The sequence below is a fragment of the Neopelma chrysocephalum genome, unplaced genomic scaffold, assembly GCF_003984885.1.
Source record: "Neopelma chrysocephalum unplaced genomic scaffold, ASM398488v2 Primary Assembly neopelma1_321, whole genome shotgun sequence".
Taxonomy (NCBI): Eukaryota; Metazoa; Chordata; class Aves; order Passeriformes; family Pipridae; genus Neopelma; species Neopelma chrysocephalum.
In genome coordinates, this window is record NW_020897984.1 from 334,884 (window position 1) to 356,581 (window position 21,698).

The 21,698-nt window shown below is 42.6% G+C and overlaps 1 protein-coding gene across 1 annotated transcript in view; it reads right to left on the bottom strand.

Annotated features, from left to right (window-relative positions):
* The window catches only part of FASN (fatty acid synthase), a 43,355-nt gene that overhangs the window by 3,690 nt on the left and 17,967 nt on the right, over positions 1–21,698 (bottom strand). The window contains exons 13-40 of the mRNA XM_027705243.1: positions 21,537–21,671; positions 21,052–21,255; positions 19,394–19,509; positions 18,753–18,928; positions 18,223–18,414; positions 17,854–17,934; positions 17,571–17,756; positions 17,080–17,259; positions 16,663–16,866; positions 15,371–15,681; positions 14,834–15,223; positions 12,833–12,997; positions 12,517–12,635; positions 12,255–12,409; positions 11,714–11,917; positions 10,556–10,706; positions 9,931–10,109; positions 9,237–9,356; positions 8,964–9,086; positions 7,931–8,154; positions 7,450–7,651; positions 4,827–4,978; positions 4,239–4,330; positions 3,935–4,086; positions 3,398–3,640; positions 1,682–1,870; positions 930–1,157; positions 301–521 (exon numbers count right to left, since the gene is read on the bottom strand). Of these exons, the coding sequence (XP_027561044.1) occupies positions 301–521; positions 930–1,157; positions 1,682–1,870; positions 3,398–3,640; positions 3,935–4,086; positions 4,239–4,330; positions 4,827–4,978; positions 7,450–7,651; positions 7,931–8,154; positions 8,964–9,086; positions 9,237–9,356; positions 9,931–10,109; positions 10,556–10,706; positions 11,714–11,917; positions 12,255–12,409; positions 12,517–12,635; positions 12,833–12,997; positions 14,834–15,223; positions 15,371–15,681; positions 16,663–16,866; positions 17,080–17,259; positions 17,571–17,756; positions 17,854–17,934; positions 18,223–18,414; positions 18,753–18,928; positions 19,394–19,509; positions 21,052–21,255; positions 21,537–21,671 (5,094 nt within the window). The remainder of the gene's footprint in view (positions 1–300; positions 522–929; positions 1,158–1,681; positions 1,871–3,397; positions 3,641–3,934; positions 4,087–4,238; positions 4,331–4,826; positions 4,979–7,449; positions 7,652–7,930; positions 8,155–8,963; positions 9,087–9,236; positions 9,357–9,930; positions 10,110–10,555; positions 10,707–11,713; positions 11,918–12,254; positions 12,410–12,516; positions 12,636–12,832; positions 12,998–14,833; positions 15,224–15,370; positions 15,682–16,662; positions 16,867–17,079; positions 17,260–17,570; positions 17,757–17,853; positions 17,935–18,222; positions 18,415–18,752; positions 18,929–19,393; positions 19,510–21,051; positions 21,256–21,536; positions 21,672–21,698) is intronic.

Consider the following 21,698-nt stretch of genomic DNA (forward strand, 5'->3'; position numbering starts at 1 on the left):
CGAGGATCTTGACTTGCAGACACCAGGATCTTCCAGAAGACATACTAATATTATGATTTATCATAGCAAGAGCAACACTTGTGCCTGAGCTCTTGCCAATTAATGAAGACGACTCGTCATACGCTACTACCCTTCAGCCACCTCTAAAGCATCCACTGCCTACAGCTGTGTCCCAACTTCTCTGTCAAGAAGGCTGTCAGCTTTTCAGATTGCTCATATCTAGAATACTAAGCTCCAAGAACGGGAGCCCTAATGAGAGAGGATGGTCCCCAGACAGAAGATTTTCTTTGTGTCCCTTACCTGAGTATATGCTGCCACAAAGGAATGAGACCCATCAAAGAGGAATAAACTGTTGAGTGCATGGGAAGCATTTTGTTGTGCTTGCAGCTGGGAGCACATTTCAAAGGCTACACAGGCACCGAAGGAGTATCCAGCGATGCGGTAAGGCCCTTCAGGCTGGATCTGCTTCATGCAGTCAATGTAATAGGCTGCCAGGCTCTGGATGCTGTCCAAGGGAGCAGCTAGAACACGGAAGCGAGTTAGAAACAGACTCTGGTGAAAAGACACTGGCAGAGACAAATATGTTTTCACACACTCAGAAACAACCCTGTTGGAAACATTCAGGTTATTGTGCAGGTAAATTACTAAATTATGGTTAAAAACTTGCGTTTTGGAAAACCAGTAGTAATACTCCTGCTTTCTGAGGACAGGTGGAATAGTATGCCTCTTTTTTCCCCATACATAAGCTTTTCAATCTAACCTATTATTCCTCTCGATACTTGGGGATGTTTGACGTGACCCTATGCAGACTAATAGGCCCTAATACTTGTCCCTCAGAGTTTAATAGTCTAGAAACAAAGCACTCTCTGTAAAGCAACTACAGTTCAGAACGTTATGTTTGCATTTAAAGTGCTGAAGAACTGAGGTACCTTTTGTACACTGGAGCCCATAGCAGGGCATGTGAAGTCTGGAGGCGAGAGTGTAGAAAACTGCAATGGATCCTTCAATGGGGTGAACAAGGAAAAGAGGGCGCTCTGTGCTCTGAACATCATTGAGACGGGTGATGGTTGGCCCTTCTGGGTTCACTAACAAGTTGTTCAAATCTAGTTTTGGAGGTTCGCCCAGGCCTGTCTTCGTCAGTGGGGACGACTTCAGCTCTTTGAAGGAAAGCACACCAAACACAATTAGCTTCAGGATCAGTCTTGGTCACGTAGCCATAGTCCTAAAGGAGAACCTCAGGGCTACTCTAGATTAGCCCATTGGCTCAGCACATCATCAAGACACAGACATAAGGATCTTCCTATTGTCAGTTTCTCTGCAGCAAGGGCACATGCTTTTAGCTTACTATAAGCATGACATTACATTGTTTATTCCCCAGAGAAGTAAAAGGTCTCAAACTGCATCGTGCACACAGCCATGTAAGAGTACTCATGCATGCAGATGCTAGCCAGGCAAGAAAGCAGCTTTCACACTTGCTCTTACACCCTGCCCCCAGGAACGATGGGTCTGACCCAGTGGTCAATACACTCCTGTGACATGTCTGTCACTTAAAAGCCATTCAGCTATAACCTTATTTCATTATCCAACCGAGGTTTATGTCACTTAGACTGAAAGCAATGGATTGCAAGCTTAATTATTTGGACTCAGGTGACTGGTAGCAACCCTAATCAAGACACTGTACCCTCTGGTGTCTTGGACTTGGAAGAAAGTTCACGCAGTTTGTTGATTGTAAGGAGGCGAATTTCTCTCATGGTCATAACGATGTCATAGTCTCTCTCCAGTGTCTGGCGCACCTCCACTCCCATCAAGGAATCCAAGCCCAAGTCAGCCAAGGAACTGTCAGCATTCAGACTACTCACATCACGGACACCTGAGAACAAAACAGCACACTAGCAGTTTCTTTTCAGCTCTAGGCCTCTCTAGCAGCCTTCTTCACTTCCTTTTTTCTCCTAAAATCTCAATAAACTGCAGCTACAGAGAATTACCTTTCAGGATCATCTAATACTTTCACAAGTTACCTCTTCTACAACCCACATCTTGTCATACGGGATCTAGTCTTTAGAGTACACATTAAATGTGCTCAGATTTATGACAGGGGATACATCAGTCCCAGATAAATAGCTGTGAACATTTTCACATCAGCTCTAGACCGAGTCCTGAGCAGTTAGTCAGCTAGACAAATTTCACATACTGGGGGCTCTAACTGAAACTGCAGTCCTAAACTTTATGCAACTAATCCCGATCTACAATATGAGATGAAAGTTATCAGTGTCAATGATGGGTGATTGCAATACAATGTCTTTCACACTGGAGGAGGACATGATTCCTCTAGCCTTCATTGCCTTTTCCCCTTCAATTTTCACAATGTTCAATATCTCATCCTTTCCTTACCTGTAAAAGGCCTCTCATAATAACACATACAGGTCTTACCTGTAAAAAGCCTCTTAGAGTAACACCTGCATCTACAGCTCTTTGCCCTATCCTCCCCCTTGTGCTGCCCCATGATGCCACCCTTCCCACCATTAGGCTTCGTTACTAGCTTCTCCCTTTGTTGTCTTCACACTTCCTCCTTCCAAGCTAACCCTACAGCTGGTTATAAAAGCCATGTCTGCTCTCAGAGGCCAGATGTGCTGTCAGTGAACTGCACACAAGTCTTTAAATACCACTCAGGAGACTGTCTTTTATTTATCAGTACCTCTTTTGGTAGAAAACAAAGGATCAATACACACTTCTGTCTGCAAAAGAGATAACTGAAGTAGGACACAGTAGATAGAGTTGACAGAGATTATTCCCTTTCAACATAAAAATAGGGGACACAATGGTAAAAGGAAGCAAGTTCAATACAGACAGGACATGGCACCTGTAACACATATTTAAGCTGTGGTTACTAGAAGTTCACATGGGATGACAGACAGCTGCTTAGTGAATACACTACCAGTTAGCCACTTAGTACAGAAAAGCTACTTTTTGCAGCATGGGGACATTCCAAGGTGAATGTTTGAAAGCTGGAATAGTACTCAGAAAGTAAGTAATGTATTTGCCCTATTATATACTGTCCCAGAATTTTGCTTTTGGAGGCTGTTCCTGTTGATTCTCCATTGGAGAGAAGTACCAGTCCACTTTAAATAAAACTCAAGACACTGGAGTATATGTGCGTGCGTATGTAAACACAGTAAGGGAGAAAAGCCCATACAAGAAACCAAGTGATTACTGGAGAGAAGGAGCACTGTAAATGAAAAAAGAAAAAAAAAAGCAAACAGTCTCACAACAACAACATACCCACACCACAGGAAATCAGGAGGAGATGCTGAACAGAGCATCTACAGCAGCACCACTGCTTTCCAAAAGCAATGAGATGGTAGACACTGCTCAGCAGTGCTTGAGTGAGAGCACTTACCCAGGATGTGAGCAACAGCTTCTACAAGATCCCGTTGACTGCCTCCTTCAGCTTTCACAGAGACCTTCTCTGCTAGGACAAAACTGGACATGACAGGATGAGGTTGATTCAGGAAGATATCGAGCACCTCCAGGCATGAGCTGATTTGCTGGGGAATCGTTCCCCCCACCACAATGTCTTTGTTTCCCATTGTCTTCAGCAAGATACCTACATCACCAATGGCTCCCCACTGGATTGCCAGGCCTGGAGGAGAAATCAGAACAAAGAACACACTAAGCCTTCTAATTAAAACACAATGTTGTGGCAGCAACAAAACGGAGTTAAAAACCAGCTAAGCTAAGGCCTGCATTTCCTTTGTGCTGTTAAATGGTCAGTGTTCATTCACACATGAATGATTCAGGATAACAGTTGGGAGGGGAAAACAGCCTTCAACATTCATTATCACTCCAGGTAAGTGCGCAAGTCTCTGGTGAGCTGGTTCTCACCTGGATGTTTGGTGAGAGAGATTATTCTGCGCAATGAGTAAAGTCATCTTACCTGGGAGTCCATCATGATGTCTCTGCTCACAGATACGCTCCATGGTAGAATTGGCAAAGCCATAATTACTTTGCCCAGCATTACCTCTTCCACAGCTTACAGAGGAGAACACAACAAAATAGTCCAGATCTGGACACTTCTTACGAGTCACCCTGGGAGCAGAGCAGGAGAGAGAAACCTCATCAGAAAAACTTGCTAACTATGTTACCGAGGAAGGCTAGTGCAAGACTAAAACAACTAAGTTTGACCACTTCTGTGACCATCATAAAAGCAGTTATTATTTGTCCCTTCTACAGACACTTACCAATCCAAATGAAGGGTGCCTGAATACTTGGGCTTGTTGACCTCCCAGAATAATTCAGGGGTTTGATTTTCAATCATGCCATCTCTAAGGACCTATGGGGGGGGTGGGAGGAGAGATTAAAAAAAGAAGGTGCAGGTTCAGTATCTCCAGTTTCTGTTTAAATATGGCACAAGGCTTCAGATATGAGAGGATATCTCTATACAATGTATTTTTGTAACTTCGCAGTACAGACATATCCTGAATATCCCAAAATATGACACCATGGCTTTTGCTAAGTCTGCTTTTTTGCAGTATTTTTTCAGTACTGCCACAGCAACAATTTTCGCAAGTTCTAAGTGGGATTTTTCCTGTCCCCAGAGATCCTGGACAACATTTGTCTTATCACAGAACTGAACTTGCTGGCCAAATACTGTTGCTTCTCAGGTCAAGGGGCCAGATCCAGAAGCCTTTAGTCACCAAGTAAAACCAAAGCATAGTGTCCTTTGAAACACAGAGAACTAAAACTGTATGAAGCCCGACTGCCTTCAGTAAAAAAGTCACTTGAATGGGTGCTGCCTCTTACAAGTCTTGAGCATTTTTCTTACTTACCACAGCCAAATTAAAGATGCCTCCAACTGGTCCAAGCTGCAAAGCTTCTTCTATCAATAGCTGTGTTCCTTCTAGTGTTCCAATATCACTGGTAGATACCAACACTTGGACTCCCAGTGCCTTCCACTCTTTAACACGTTTAGCCTGGTAGCCTACAAAAAATAAAGGCAGACAGTGCTGAGATGAAGCATCCAAATCAGAAGGCTTTGGTTAACCTGCTCCTTATTTTCTGACTAGATAAGGACTGAATAGCTAGATAATTCCTGATTCAGCTACAAGAGAAAAATTGGCCAAAACTTAAACCAGTAGCTAGAAATCACTTGAATTTCAGAAATATTGTAAATAGATCAAGTGGAGAACAGAATCGGGAGAACCTCTCTCAATGATTTTTGAGCAGACTTGGAAATGCGGAGAGGTCCCTGCTGACTGGAAGCTGGCGAACGTTGTCCTGATTTTCAAGAAGGGCAAGAAGGAGGACCCCAAAACTACAGGCCTGCCAATCTCACTTCAGTGCCAGGTAAAGTTGTGGAGAAGATTATTCTGGGAGGTATTAAAAAATACCTGAAAGACAATGCAGTCGTTGGTCACAGCCAACATGGCTTCATGAGAGGAAAAGCCCTGCTTATCCAACCTGATTTCCTTTTATGGCAAGGCAACCCACCTGGTTGATCAAGGGAAGCCAGCTGATGTAATCTTTTTGGATTTCAGTAAAGCTTTCAATACTGTCTCTCAGTGTATCCTTCTGGACAAACTGTCCGGCCCAGATGGATAAACACATCATGTGGTGGGCGAGCAATTGGCCCTCGGATCGAGCACAGAGAATGACAGTACATGAGGTAACCCTAACCTGTCACTAGTGGGATTCCACAGGGCTCTGTCTTGGGCCTTGTGCTCTTCAACATCTTCATAAATGACTTGGACATGCAGACTAGAAGAGATACCAAGAAAGTCTGCAGATGATGCAAAACTGGGAGGAGCTGTTGACTCCCTCAAAGGCAGGGAGGCCCTGCAGAGAGACCTTGACAGATCAGAGGGCTGAGAATCACCAACTGTATGAAGTTCAACAAGGGAAAGTGCAAGATTCTGCCCTGGGATGGGGCAACCCTGGGTGTACATACAGACTGGGGAATGAGACACTGGAAAGCAGTGCCAGGAAAGGGCCCTGGGGGTTCCTGGTTGGTGGCCAGTTGGCCATGAGACAGCAGTGCCCTGGCAGCCAGGAGGGCCAACCCTGTTCTGGGGGCATCAGGCCCAGCATCGCCAGCCAGGCCAGGGAGGGAATTGTCCCGCTCTGCTCTGCCCTGGGGCGGCCTTGCCTGCAATATTGTGGCAGTTTTGGGCACTGCAATGTAAGGAAGATATGAAGCCATTGGAGAGAGTCCAAAGGAGGGCAACAAAGATGGGGAAGGGCCTTGAGGGGAAACCGTGTGAGGAGCGGCTGAGGGCACTTGGTGTGTTCAGCTGGAGGAGACTGAGGGGAAACTTCATTGCAGTTACAACTTCCTTGTGAGAGGCAGAGGAGGGCAGGCACTGATCTCTTCTCTGTTGTGACCGGTGACAGGACCTGAGGGAATGGCCTGAAGTTGTGTCAGGGGAGTTTAGGTTGGATATTAGAAAGAGGTTCTTCACCGAGAGGGTGGTTGGATGCTGGAATAGGCTCCCCTGGCAAGTGGTCACAGCACCAAGGCTGACAGAGTTTAAGAAGCATTTGGACGATACTCTCAGGCACATGGTGTGACTCTTGGGAATGGGAATGGTGCAGCACTAGGAGTAGGACTCGATGATCCTTGTGAGTCCCTTCCAACTAGGCATATTCTGTGATTCTGTGATAAGGCTGGGGGGGAAGGAAGAAGTGAAGCGTGAAGGGAAATGAACAAGAATTCGGGTACTGTGACAGGAAAGAATGGCTAGATTAGAGCAAGGCAACAGATTACAGAGCATAGCCTGAACTTGAGAAATATTTGATCTATGTGTTTGCGCAAGTTGTGCAATTGTGAGCTTGCCAAAAGAAAGAAGAAACCTGTAGAGACAGAGATTGTATGAGGAAATACTGAAGACTATCACCGATAAGAAATCTCAACGTTGCAACTGTAATCAAACTAACACCTTAAAACTGAGTAAAAACACTTACAGATGTTATCAGATAGTAGGGTCCATCTTTACAGTTGTGCTATCTAAGGAGCAAGAGCAAGCATCCACACATGTAATCTGAGAGACAGAGTATCTTTAACAAGGAGTTTATAGGCCCCTCCTTGTGGCATGTGATCCAACATGCTACAGCCACTGGACAAGTCACTGAGGTAGCCAAATGCAGACTTTGCAGAGGGGGTAAAAAGTAAGGCTGCAGAAAAATTGTGTGAGGGAGAAAACGGGTTGTTAGAATTAGGAAGCATAAAAAGGGGAAAGTAGTAGTTGGAAAAAAGGTCAAGTTAAAAGATACTTCCTCCTTTAGAATAAAGGGACAATATTTTCTTTAAAGTGAGATAATACACAGAGGAAAGGGAAGAAAAGAGATCAAGACATTATTATTTGCCAACAGAAGGCTTAAAAATGGAGAGAAACTACAAACTGAGGTCTGTTGAAAGGCAGTCAGTTTCCCTGTTCCCTTACAATTTTTGCTTACCAGTTCGTATGCCAGAACGAGACGTTAGTACGAGCTTCTGTGCTCCTCTCTCAACCAGCCACTGTGCCAACTCAAGCCCAAATCCTCCTAAGCCCCCTGTGATGATGTAAGACTTGGTGGGTGGACAGGAGGTACGAGAGATTGCAGAGATTTTCACTGGTTCAGACTTTCTTAAAGCATATTGCTTTTCTTCTTCTTGGACCTTCCCCCCCGCAAAGGAAACAAACAAACAAACAAAACAGTTGTTACAATCAGATACACAATACATTTAATCTTTCCATGCTATGCTCCTTCAGTCAATGGGAATGAACCTTGTAGAATCAGCATAGAGACTTGACAGCTACATTTGTTACAGTGTCAGCAGTAAAAACTGACCCTGTGCTGTCTTTGTTATACAATTTCAACTCAAAATGGATCAAAATATCCAATACAGTCACCTACAGAGGATACCAGATGCATCAGAGAATCAAAGTTTCATTACCTTGATCATAACTTTGCCAATATGTTTTCCTTGTGCCATGAACCTGAAGGCAGATTCTACATCTTCTTTGTTGAAGACTGTACTCTTCAGGGGTTTTACTACACCGTCTTTTATGCCTTTCTTCAACAACTCTGATACTACTTCCCACTCTTGGTTTCCCTCATCAAATATTGAATCTAATAGGATCCCATGAAATGCCACATTCTTGAGGAAGAGAGCCATTCCTAGAAAAAGCAACTTGGTTATGACCTGACGCTGCTGACATTTCAAAACAATCTGTCTTCTGCTTCAGAAAGATTTCTGTGTAAGTCACAGGAGTAAAGCACTCAGATGCTTGAATTCTACATTTTCCAAACTCATTCTTGTATATACTCTCCAAATGCTATATTCATTAGGTTGTTCTCTTATAAGCAGATCAGTTTAACAGAAATTCCACTGACAAAAACTGTGTGTTGAGAGGACAAGCTATATCATGGTTAGTCTGATATTAAAAAGGACATTTTTTTGTCCAGTGACAGCTGAGTTAGAGTCACAGAGGAGCTAGAATCCTAACGCATCCTGTCAATCTCCACAAGAGACTCTTCCTCATAGCAAGGTTTTCCAAAAAGATGATTTTGAAATTTAATTAGAATAAGAAAGCAGACTGTCAACACTTGCTATATGCAATCATTCTAAAACAGGAGAACATTCTTGTAATTTTTCACTAATACATCACATTATAACATTCAAAAATTTGTTTGCCAACCAAGAGAAATCAGGTTAATTTTGCCCCTGTGCCTTAAAAAACTGGTAGATGCTGTTGACTGCCTTGAGGGACAACAGGCCTTGGCACAGGGGTTGGACAGACCGGAACATTGGGCAATCATCAATTATATAAAATTTAACAAATGCCAGATTGTGCACCTGAGACCAAATAATGTCAGACACAGGTACAAACTGGGATTGGCTGGAGACCAGCCCTGCAGGAAGGGATCTGGGGGTGCTGGTGAGTAGCTAAAACCTAATGAAATGTATTTCCTGGTGCCCATCTTACCAAGCTGACTGTTGTTAGACAGATCAAATTTGCCTATTTCCAAGAAGCGCCCATGTCGAGCAAGACAACGCAAACTGGCTTGGAGCTTCTCTTCTGCCAAGGAATTTAACACGAGATTGACACCTGCAACGAAAGGAGAAGCAACTACTTAATAAACTCAACTCTGCCGAGAACCTAACCCTGTCTTCTAGTGACTCATATTGTCTTTAGAATGTCCAGCTGCATAATGTGGCACAGCTAACAAAAAAAGGAAAAATATTTCTTGAACTTCACCTTTTCCATTGGTAACTCGCAGTATATGTTGCTCAAAGGTAGTGTCTCTGGAGCTGGCAAAGCTATTAGCATCCAGCTGTGGGAATCTTGCTTGGAGATACTCACGTTTCTCAGTAGAGCCTGGAAGTAGAAAATAGGTTGAAAGATGTCAGTACTCTTACAGTAATTTATTTTTTTATGATGAAACAGCCCATTTTCCTCTGCACATCTTTTCCCAAAGGACTGTAGGCGTGAGCAGCCATCAATCACTTGTTTCAAAGCTCTCAGTCTCTCAAGATGTCAAACCTTAAGACAAAGGCTGTCTGGTTGGTACTGCTCATTTATAAGGTAGAGCAAGGACCAGAAAGAGACCAAAGCCTTTCAATGCATAGGCATTGGATTCATGTTACCAAACCAAAAGGAACAAGCCTTGATCTTTTTCCGTACTTTTTATTATATAGTGTGCAGGGGTAGATAAATTTGACTGTGTTGTGGAAGTTTTAAGCACATAGTCAGTAGCTGTATTTATCATATATCCAGTTCTCAGCCTGGAAACTAGATAAAAGCTACAGCAGATCATATTGGGGGGAATAAGAATATACCTACATAGGTGTATACTTATATATGTATGCACATGTGTGCACACACACGCTTCCTCTATTTATTATCTATAACTCTGTATTTTTCCCCATAACTTTGGGCCCTCAGTACTCACCTACAGTAGCAAAGACGCGGCAGCCCATGCTCAGGGCAATGGCAATGGCTGCTTGGCCCACACCTCCTGAGCCAGAGTGAATAAGGATACTCTCACCCTTCTTCATACCACCTCGAACCACCAAAGCATAATAAGCAGTGGCATAAACCACAGGCACTGAAGCAGCTTCTTCTAGAGTCCTAGACAGTAAAATGAAAGAGATTAGTAAATTCTCCTGATGAGATTTGCCTTTCTGCAATGGAAAGGCTAAGCTGTTGAGATTGACAACCACTTATACTCTCTGATCTATCATAGGGCAGACTACCACAGCTACCAAGCACAGCCAAGATTCATCATTCTAAAAAAATATTTCAGTAACTAACCAGTAACATAACCAACACTGAAATCCCAGTGTATACTGAAAACACGTGGAGCTAAGAGCCCCAGAAAGAAATGAGAACCTTGTGCAAGCCACCCACCCACTGTACAAAAACTAGAACTGAACTCCTGCACTGAATCTGAACCAAAATCCTACAGTTGCTCCAAACACTATAGCCCTGTTATCATTCCCTGTCGTGCAGCACTCAGGTTTGATCAGCCTCAGGCAGAAAGGCAAACCTTAACCAGAAAACAGAAGTTGACCTACCAGTTTTCAGGCACCTCCCATAGAAACTTCTTGTCACAGTCTACAACTGTGGCCAGCCCCTTTGCTGGCAGCAATCCCATCACTCTTCTTCCAGCCAGGTCCCGTCCCGAGAACTCCATGCCCAGCATGCATTGCTGCAAAGCCCAGTTACCTGAAAGAACATTAGCACCTTTTATAAAGGAAATTTATCTTCTAAAATCCCTTTACTACAACAGCGGCCCCTGAAAGTCAGAACCCCAGAGACAGAAAGAGTGCTGGGAGTTATCTACTGTGTACACAGTTCATAAGTCCCCAGAGTTAACCTCCTGCTCCAAGAGTAGCAGGAAAGGACTTGGTCTCATTAAATCTTAAGTCTTTATCCTTGCTAATACTGCTTTAGTTTCCAGTTTTCATCTGAGAAATCTCATGAAAACATCTTGTTTCAGAGGCAATTCTGTCCCTCTGAAAAATAATGATATGTAAACTAGAAAGGATTATCACAGCAAAAATATACTGCAAAACCTGAATGTTTGTAAATTCACATTTTAGGCAGACACTTATGTCACCCACAGAATCATAGAATGGTTTGAGTTGGAAGGGACATTAAAGACCATCCAGTTCCAACCTTTTGCCATGGGCAGGGACACCTGCCAGGTTGCTCAGTCATCAAGGGGAACCCAGCCCTACTCAAGTCACTCATAAGAATCTCCCAATGAACTAAATTTTTACATGTTCTGCCCCCTCTCTTTTAAATAGATTTTAAAAACCATTTCATAGACATTACATTAATTCTTAACTTCTATGAAGCAAGGTAACATCATCTCCATTTTGCGGACAGGCAATGACTTCATTTTGCAAAATTTTTCTTCCTTAAAAGCCAAGCGTGTTCAGCAGCACGAAACTTCAGCATTCTCACCTTGGTATGTATCATGTCCATCTCTGGAACCTCCATCAAGTTGTTTTACCTCACACTTGGTATCTATGCAATGAGGTCAGTAACATTTCCTCACAGCATGGTTTGTTAATTGTGCCATATGAAAAAAAATGGAATTGCATGCTTTCTTGCTAAAGTGGCATAACACTTCAGCCAGTACCAAACTAACATTCAAGAGATTATGTGAATTATTTCTAAGACAACAATACGTAAATACATTTCCTTCCTCTGTAATTTTAACTCACCAGGGATAGCATCTGGAGAAAGCTTCCCTGTGGCCAGCATAATGTCCCGGAAGTTGAGAGATGCATAATAGACTTTGCAAAGTAAAACACTGGGATTAGTTGTGTGGAAGTGTCGAAGTGGGGAGACAATCCAGTGAAGAGAGGAGAGGTCTCCACGAGTCAGCACATTTACATAGGCGTATTCTGTCAACTCTTGAGGTTGTGCTGCAGAAGAAGGAACAATAAGAACTTACATACATTAACATAGGTACGTGCTTTCCAGAAGGAGTAAATTTCTTGTGTAATTGCTACCTCCTCCTCCATTTGCTCTGCAGAATGCTCTTTCTTACTCTGCAATACTACTGATACTCTAAACAGTCCATCCCTCCTCCTGATATCAGAGCATGCCACTGTTTGCTCTGAGCTGCAGCAGAGGAATTCAAAATCATCCATTAAAATAATAATAAAAGGTAACTGTAGGAACAATAGCTACTCATTTTCTATTCAAAGTTCATTCAGATTCAAGACCTTGCAAGCAATCCTCAGACCTTAGAGGAGTTACCTTGCTGCAGTGGGAGATGCCTGAAGGAGCCCCACTTTCCATCACGATACACATTCATCACCAGGTCCTTCTGAACAATCTTCTGCATCTCCAGAGAAGAAAGACTCGTGGGTGGGACAGCTGATGAAGAGTTCAAGTTGGAAATGAACACACACCTGGAAGATACCAGTTGTCATTTTGTTTATTTTGGTAAAGGCCTGGAAAGAAACTAACACAGAAATACCTCATCTCCCAAATATGGCTCAAGGGCATGCTTACATACCTGATTCGGTGGCCTTCTGCTTCAAGGCGGAGGCAGTTCACCATTCCCAAAATTCCTGAGTTCCCACAACTGGTGGCAGTCAACCACACAGGCTGCTCTGATGGGTCAGCCAAGACCTCCTACAGGACAAACCCCAAACTGTTTTACCAGGAACCACAGAGAAAATAGACCTCATATCCTTGGCAGAGATGAATAACTTCTATTTTATGAAAAGCAACTGAACACACACACACTCCTGTTTTAACACTACTAAATATCTCATTTAGAAAGTATAATGATTTGGAAATTCAGATACACAGGACACAGGGATTCTTACCTTTAACGATTCAACCCACTTAAAATTGGTCTCATCTACTGGCAGAAAAATGGGTATTTTGGCAGGGGCTTGCCGGCGACACAGGAAAATAACTGAGCCAAAGAATGACTTCTTCATGGCAACTACATTCAGTGAGGCTTTGCTGAATAAGTCCTCCCACTGTGCCTGTCAAATCAAGTAAAGTAACAATATAAGAGCAAAATCAAGAGTCAATTAAAACTACAAGTCACATCTATACTTCACATTGAGACTCCTTAAAGACAACTTCACCAGAAATAACAGGCCCTGTCCACCTCTTACTTCCTTTTGCTTGAAAACTTGGCATCTGTTCTGTATTGTCTTGATACAAATATATGTTTAATTAACATAACAGTATATTTCCACATCTAGACTACTCCTTCTTCCCTAAAGGATCTCCAAAAAGCAGGAGTACAAATATATCAAAGCCCTTGTTAGGGAACTAGTCTTAGCACTACCAGGTATGCAAAACCCAGAGCAGTGACCATGCCATCAAATCCCACAGGGTATTTGAGTGTGTCTAGTCTATGTCACAAGAGCCCTGTCTGCAGGGAGATGGGGAGAAGCACCCAAACACTAGCAGGGAAGAAGCACCTATATACCTAATTTACACTGAAATGGTATTTCAGAAAAAAAGAATGAAAATGCATGTATGGCATATCCAGAAACACTTCAGGCTCTACTATGTGAATGAAAGAAATATGACTGCAGGCTCTCAGGAAAGCATCCATTTACTTTTCATATGCTAGGCACAAACCAGCAGAAGTGTGATCCCTTACATCAAGGAGTAGGGACAGCAACTGTATCTAGAAAACTTTGAGAACTATATTAAGTCCTGCCCACTCTTGCCTGCCTTGTATCATTTTCTTTAGACAAGGTGCATTCAGCTCACATATCTTATCCGAGGGATTTGGTAACACCAGGCTACTGACATTTATGACAGATCTATGTTTTATGTTATCATCTTCAGTAGCATCTAAGTGTCTTTTTATCCCCTTCTTTACTGGGAAAGTTGCAAAGCAAAGGATCACCCTTTCTTCTCAAATCCCCTCAAAAAATCTTTGCAAAAAGTAAAGGGCTAGAATCCATATAATTGAAAAATTCAAAATCCAACTACCCACTCCAGAATTATAAACAAAAAACTTAAACTATTAGAAGTGCTGCTCTCTTCTTATTCTAAAAGAAGAGAGCTGAGAGGCTAAATCCCCTCAAATCAGGAAGAATAGGAAAGTTCAGTAGAGGCACAATTTCCCATTACTGCTTAGTCTAACAGCTGCCAAGAGAAGGTGATGTCCCACTTCCCACCCTTACTCTTGCCATTCACTCTCCTCCTCTTGTGCCAGCTTTGGCACTAGTTAATCTGCATAATATACTGGTTTGAAGATATAGCACAGATACCCTGCTCCCCCTTCCCCAACTTCTCAGGGCTTATTTTACTGTATCTCATTATGGAATCAGATAAAGTGGGAAGGAGGAAGGGAAGAAAAGACGAAGAAAGAGTACAAGAGAAAAGTCTTCCTTCCTGGAGCACTTTAATGTTAGAAGAACTTAACTAGTCTGTAAAGTCTCACTCCCAGCAGTGATATCAAAAGGAAGAGGGATATTCTGATACTGAAGCATTTTAGGATCCTACAGTGATAAAGCTATACCCCACCCAACAATGCAGCACAGTATTTTAACTAAAAAGGAATTGTCCTGGCCACTGTTTTCACACAGATTAGACAGATAAACACTGACAATGAATAATGTTCAATGCATTAAGAAAGGCTTTCCTGACTGAAGCAACAGTTTACTCTCTCAACCTAATATGTAGTAATTCACAAGTCCTCTCTTCTGAAGAAGTGTTTATTAGATATTTCTGCAGAAGGTCTCAATGGAAAGGTGTGGAAGCGACACCTACTCAACATTCACCATCAGAGCGTCTGAAGGCAGGGGACTCCAGGCTACCCACCAAGGAAGTGTTTGCCCTTCCAGGAGGCTTACCTCACTCAGGAAGCTGTGTTTCTGCTGCAGATCTGGGCTTGTAAGGAACCCGACAACTTCCCCAAGAGTTTCTCCTTTAAGAAGGGTGTGTAGCAAAACAAACCCTCCTTCTTTCACTGCAGCTGCCAAATTAGAGAGGATTTCAGTGGTGTTCCCTAGAACACTTGTTGAACAGTTGTACACCACCAAGTCAGCGTTGGTCAGATTTCCAGAAGGAAGGCTAGATGGATCCCACTGGCTAGAGAGAACACCAGCATCTTGTAGCTCTTTTTCATAAGCTGAAAGGTTTTCCAGGATGCGGTCAGTGGCAATGTAGTCCACCTGCAACAGGGGCTGAGTATTCAGAATACTTTTGACACGAGAGAACAGCTGTCCACTTCCTGCAATAGCCTGAGAGAAAAAGAGGAAGGAAAAGGAGAAACCAAGTTGAAACATGAATGTTATCTGAATGATATCCAGAACAACAGAAGCATGCAATCAGGTTACTGGAAGGCCTAGAAACACTAGCTACTGTCCTATCCCAGGCTTCCAACTAACCTCTACTATCTTTATCCTATGACTGATCATGTTCTCCACTGCCACATCCAGGCAAGTCTTCAACTCCACAGAATCTAGCAATCCACTGAGAAGAGGGTCATCCTGGAAGTGCATTTTCTCTCGAGTCACAACCTGTTCCAGCTCAGAATGGAGGTTCCCATTCAGTTCCAGACGGCAGATTTCAGCAAGGATATGCTGAAGGCCCTTCTGTTTGGGTGAGGACTGTGTAGCAGCCACTGCAGTGTCTAGTCCAGGGATGACTAGTTTGACCCCATGCACTGCCACCTTAGACTGTAAGTTCTGGATCAGACCTATGGAATAGAAGGGGAAATGAAAGGAAGAGTCAGATTTTCAAAAAATTTTTCTTTTCCTCTTTGCCTCCATTTGCTACACCAGCTGATCAGCACCACAAATTACAGCATCCTCTATCATCAGCCCAGTCACACAGGTACAGTGCAGCCTCTGGACATTCACAAGATGATGTATTGTGCAGTAGTGGCAGGCCCCAAACAAGCAGGCTTTGGGGCAAGACAAACTAAGCCACTAAAGTTACCTGTGGCAAGAGGGCAACTAACAGAAAACTTCTGATTGACTTAGGGAGCCTGTGGAGGGAAATTTTAAGTTTCTGCAGATAAAAAATACTAAAATGCTTTTCTGCTTTATAAATCAATGGGAAATAGCTCATCCTGACTAATATCAGGAACGGGATTACAAAAAAGAAAATATTTTTACCACAGCATATGTAAAAAAATTTTTGGGGACAGTATTTGGACACTGCAGGGGAAACTAAGGAAAAAAAAAAAAAAGGGAAAATCTTTGAAATCTATTGCCAAATCTAAGAATAAGCATGAAGACACTTTACCAATATTGTATGATGAAATTACTGTCTCAAGGTAAAGTAAAATTCATTACTAGAATAAAAACTTTTTTTTTAAAGTGTTTTTTTTTCCCTTTGATGAAAAGGCATTTAAAGTGATGAGCTGAGTGGGTGTTTCCCCATCCAAGAGCACTGTATTTAGCTACCAGTTTCACAACAGACTGAACTGCTCCTATTCTACTCTTGTAGCAAACAATTTTTTTTTGCATGCTTCACTTAATCACTTTCTCTTTTTGGATATGCTCTTGTGCCCACAATCAAAGGGGAACAAACACGTCACCTTACCTATCTACAGAGACTTTACCTTCTACAGAGACCAACACTCATTTGTTGGATGTTCTCAAGTAGTATGAACAGCCACTTCTATCAGGCTGGAGGATTTCCCTAGCGTGACAAGAAACCAATTCCACTCTACCTTTGTAGTGCTCCAGATAGGCCTTAAGATGGGCACTGGAAGACAAACAGTTACTCTCGGTGTAGGGCACAAAGCAGAATTTTTCCAGGGTGGGAGGGGTCCGTTCCTGTTGTCGGCGTGGTGCCACAGAAGCATGAAGGCCGTTGATCTGAACACCTCCTGCCTTAAGGCTGTCAAGACAGCGGTCCACAACAACTTCAAAAGCTGAAAGTCAGGAAAGAAATATAAGTTTGAAAACACAAATATTTTGTTCCAGGTGATCTGATGAACAGTGTCAAGCTGTTACATGCTTATAGAGCTGCAGAATAGCTTGGAGACCAAGAGGGCCCCCCAAAGTCCATCCTACTACCTAGGAATTCATCCATTCACCCACACGGCAGTCAAAACAACCAGCAAAACTCAAGCATGAGACGTTACCTTCTATATTGTCCTGGTATTGGCACACCTGCTCTTGATGCAGCACTGGGTCAATGGAGACTGAACGAATCCTGGTGGGTAAGCGCAGACTGCGGCCAGGCTCAGCTAAGATCAGCACATGTAGCAGAGTGTCGAGGAAGGTCACCCAGTTCCCGTTCCACAGAACCTTCCCTGCGCTTGCTGCAGAAGAGGAATAGAAAGCCTCACTATTTGGTCGTTCAACAGATGCCAGAATGTCACTTTTTATTACATGCCAAGTCTGGTGTATGTACCCAGCTTCCCCTGTAAACTCCAACAGTCAGTTCCACATTGGAAATAGAGCACTGGAAAAACCATTATCAGAATTCCTGGTTGTTCTCCATTATCACAAAAAGTGTAATTACCACACAAAGCACAGTCAGGTGAACTGTTAGCACAAATGGAATTAAGAGATCAAACAGTCATCATTACAATATCCATGGTCATCATGCTTCTTTTGAAAGTAAATTCACCTTCACTGTTGCATTCTAGAACACCCTGGAAAGTTGGTCCATAGTTATATCCACGCAGATGCAGCTCTTGATAAACATCTTCTTTCAAGAGCCCAGACTTTGAGTTCATGTCTACTTGAGTCTGAAAGGCATCTGGCTGGTTATGGAAGTTCTTCAGAGCAGTGTTTTCTAGGAGGGAAATCTTCCCTGATGGGCACAGTAACAAGAAGAATAATCACTATCCTTGTTCATAAATAATGGATTTTACTAAGACAGTATATACACTTACACTTCCTTCACTTACCACTCACAGCCAGATTTCCATTTCCCGACACCTCAAAACAGCGGGATGCAGGCATGAGTCTTACTTCCAGCTGTACTGATCCTGCAAAAAACATTGAAGACAGGACCGTGACGTCATTCACTGCTACTATCTTCAAGCAGAACTCTCTTTCACTATCTCCAGACTCACAGTTCACAACATGTAATAAAGGTGACTATAACATGTACCACTTGACTGTAGAAATTCACTTTTTTATTCAGTCATGCTGCCCTCTTCTTTATAGTCTCTTTCCTGCATTCCTCCTCACTTTTCCCATGCATTCCTTTCCTCCCAATCCCTTCACCTTCATTACACAGTTTTGGCACAGTTGTGCCAGCACTCCTCACTCACCCTTTTTGGGAAGGATAGTTGCCTGATGAATTGTGACATCTTCAAACATCACAGCCATTTGCTCCATGGCCATGCCAAGAGATCGTGCCAGTGTTCGCCAAGCCAGCACCAGGTACCCAGTTGCCGGGTACAGAACTCTGCCATCAATGCAGTGACCAACCAAGTAGTGGTCAGGAGACTCAGGACTCACATCTGTCAAAGAATAAAGAGCAGAATAAAAATAATAAAAACACTAATAAAGACATCTTTTCCCCTCAGCATCTACAACAGGTTCTAGGTGTTTCCCCAACTATCCTGTCTGACAAATGCAGCCCTCAAAACTGCTCTTAGTCTGATTCAGAGTCTACTCTGTTCATGTTCTTTCATTCTATTTCAGAAGTAGATCTGTTTTTTTTTTCAATCCAAACCAAACACTAGGCTTCAGACAATGGCTTCAAGGATGCTGCTTTGAGTATCTTTTTCTTAGTTTTACAAAAAAAAGAAAAAACAAAACAACAAACAAAAAAACCACCCCAAAAAGACAAACACACCAATGTTGTAGACTGAAGCAGATGCAGAGCCTTTGGAACCTGCTGGAAAGTCTTCAGCTTTTGGAACATCCCAGTCCTGGCTATGGTCCCATTTGATGTATGGAGAAATGAGGGGTGTTCCCACAGGGACAGGGTATTCCACAGATGGGAACAAGTTATTTCCAAAAACATTTATCCTAGGAAGACATAAAGAATCAAGATAATGTGGGAAGGGACGGCAGGGAGAAGGGATGGGGAGAAAAAGTAGGGGAAAAAAAATTGATCATAATACTTAGAGGTCAGGCAGTAATTGGTCTTGGACTCCATGTCTGAGATGTCTCCAAGAGTACCATGAACACTTACTGCAGTCAAATTTGTAATTTTAATAGTCTACAAGATGTGAAGTTTATTTCCAAGGGCTAGTTCCAGATTTCCTAGGCCTTTAAATGGGACTTATCTTTAAAAGGCACCTTCCCAGCCCAAGCAGTCTCTAACCCAAAGGAACACTTCCTAAGTGAACATGTAAAGCACAAATGTACACCCCATTTTTTCCCCAGGTTTCTTGAAGGAGTATTTCAATCCTTGTGAAGACATGCATGCTAGAGAAGAGACCTGAATTGCCTTCTATTATCCCACTCACCCTCCTCCGTTAGTCTCCTTACCCAGTTAAATGAATCTTTCCAATCTGTGTTAGGAAGAACTCCAAATTATTTTTGTGCTCTTTCTTCATCAAAGGTAGAATGGTGCAAGTTGGTTTCAAAGTTCTCCTCAAGATAGCCTGGTCAAGTAGAGTCCATAAATCACCAGTGGAAGGCATTACTTATTGTCTCTGAATTTTCCTCTACAGATCTCAAACCATTTATGTTTCTGTGCCAAGAGTTCTGTGCTAGCTGCTAGAACATACACCACTGCAACAGGGAAGAGTACCCTTCCAGCAACTCAAGCTGCTGCACATCTGGTAGAGCAGAACCTAGGTAATATTAATGTAATTCTGCTGAAACACAAATATCCCTTTCCCAAGCAGATTGTCAAGTGAAATCAAAAACTGCACTTACAAGAACTGCAAAGTCACCTTCTCATGCCTCCCACTTGCACACACTCCTTTCCCAGGAGCAGCACTTTCTAGTCTGAAGCATTTTCCAAGCAAAAGTCATTAGACCAGAAAATGCAGCCTTGAACACCTGACCCAATTTCTATCTTCTCTTCAATTTGATCCCATGATTTTTACATGAGAAACAAAAGGGAGAGAAGAGAAAACCAGAACACTTTCAAACCCAGCTGATGAAATCTTAGTCACTTGCATTAAGAGTCCAAAATTGTTCGATGATTTTAACATGAAGTAAATAGTCTCTTTATAGAGAAAAATATCTGCCCAATTTAAAAAGTCTGCTCCAATTCTTGCTTCAAGTCACTTTCAAAGCATAAATAACATGACATAGTAAATATACACTGGATTGAAACTCAAAAGCATTGTATAACTATTAACATTGATTTGCAAGTAACTATTATTCTCCTTAAGACTTTTCTCCTCTTTCATGTCACAGACCAAATAAAAAAGACCAGTCCTTAAAACTTAAGGGACAGGGATAAGACCACACCACTGATCCTGTGGAGCAAGTACATCCTAATGCACCTCATGTTCTGCATTCTCTGCTATGGAGATAATTCCACAAGGATCAATTCTTATTTGTTGGGGAGAAAGGAGTAATGATCAGATCTCATTAGAGAAAAGAGTTTAGAAGAAAGCAAGCTCCTGTAGTCTCAGACTACTTGGTCTAGGAGAAGAAGGGAAAACACCACTAACCAGCCACCACCCTGTAAGACAGAAATGTCAAATCAAATTCAGTTTACAGATGGTAACAGATTTTGTCATAGAGAAGGCCTGTTAAGTCTTGAATGTCTCACTCTACCCCAATTTTCACATACAACTCTCCATTAGATCCAAACAATGAAATGCTTTTCTTACTCTTTGTGCAGTTTAGAAAGCTGACTGTCAGCTATCTGAAATACATAGCAATGAATAAAGCAGTAATGTGAATATCTAGATGAGGAAGTGTACTGTGTTAGGGATTTTTTAATTTTTTCTTTAAATATTAACATATACCACCCCCTAAAAAACCACAAAGAAACAAACAAAAAAAACATTTTAAAACCAGGAAAGGTTCAAAAGTACTGCTGAAGGAAGAAAGCATTCTCAGAATGGGGGGGGGGGGGGGGAGAAAGAGAAAAGCAGCAGTATTCCGTAGTCCTCAGACCCCCAATCTCCTTCTTCCAGCAGCATATCAATATAGTATTGTACTGAAACAATCAAATACAATACCTGTAAAAGAGCATGTGGAGCAATCTCTACTACAACGGCGTTCTCTGGAATATGCTTCAAGCCTTCATGGAATAGCACTGGACTCACTAGGTTGTTCACATGGTATTCTGCAGAGGAATTCCTGGCCAGATCACTCTGCCATTGAGATTCAGGGATAGATGTACTGATCCATCGTGCTGAGCGAGGTTTAGGGTGTGGAATGACCTACACACAGACAAGGAAGGGGAACAGGATAGAGAACAACATGAAAAGCAAAAGCAAGTAGCTCCTCCTTTTTGCAGGCCATTTTTCCCAGCTTGATGGCTTAGAACATCCTTCTGCTTGGGGTCAAAGGATGCCAAACAACAGGTCTCACAGAGGTCTACATGCTCTTCAAGAGATTTCCTCTTCCTCTCGAAGAAAGAAGTCCCTTAAGCTCAACATCACCTACACTCAGCCCAGGTGCCCGAGCACAAGCCCCGTGAGCCCCAGTTTGGCAGTGTTACCTTTCTCAGGGCACCGAGCAGCGCAGGGGCAATGGAGGCCATGTAATAGGAGTGGAATGCGACGCCAGCACTGCGAACCTCCTTTGCAAACACACCATCCTGCTTCAGTCTGGCTACAAATTCATTCACAGAGGCCTAGGAAGAGGAATATAAGCAAACTAA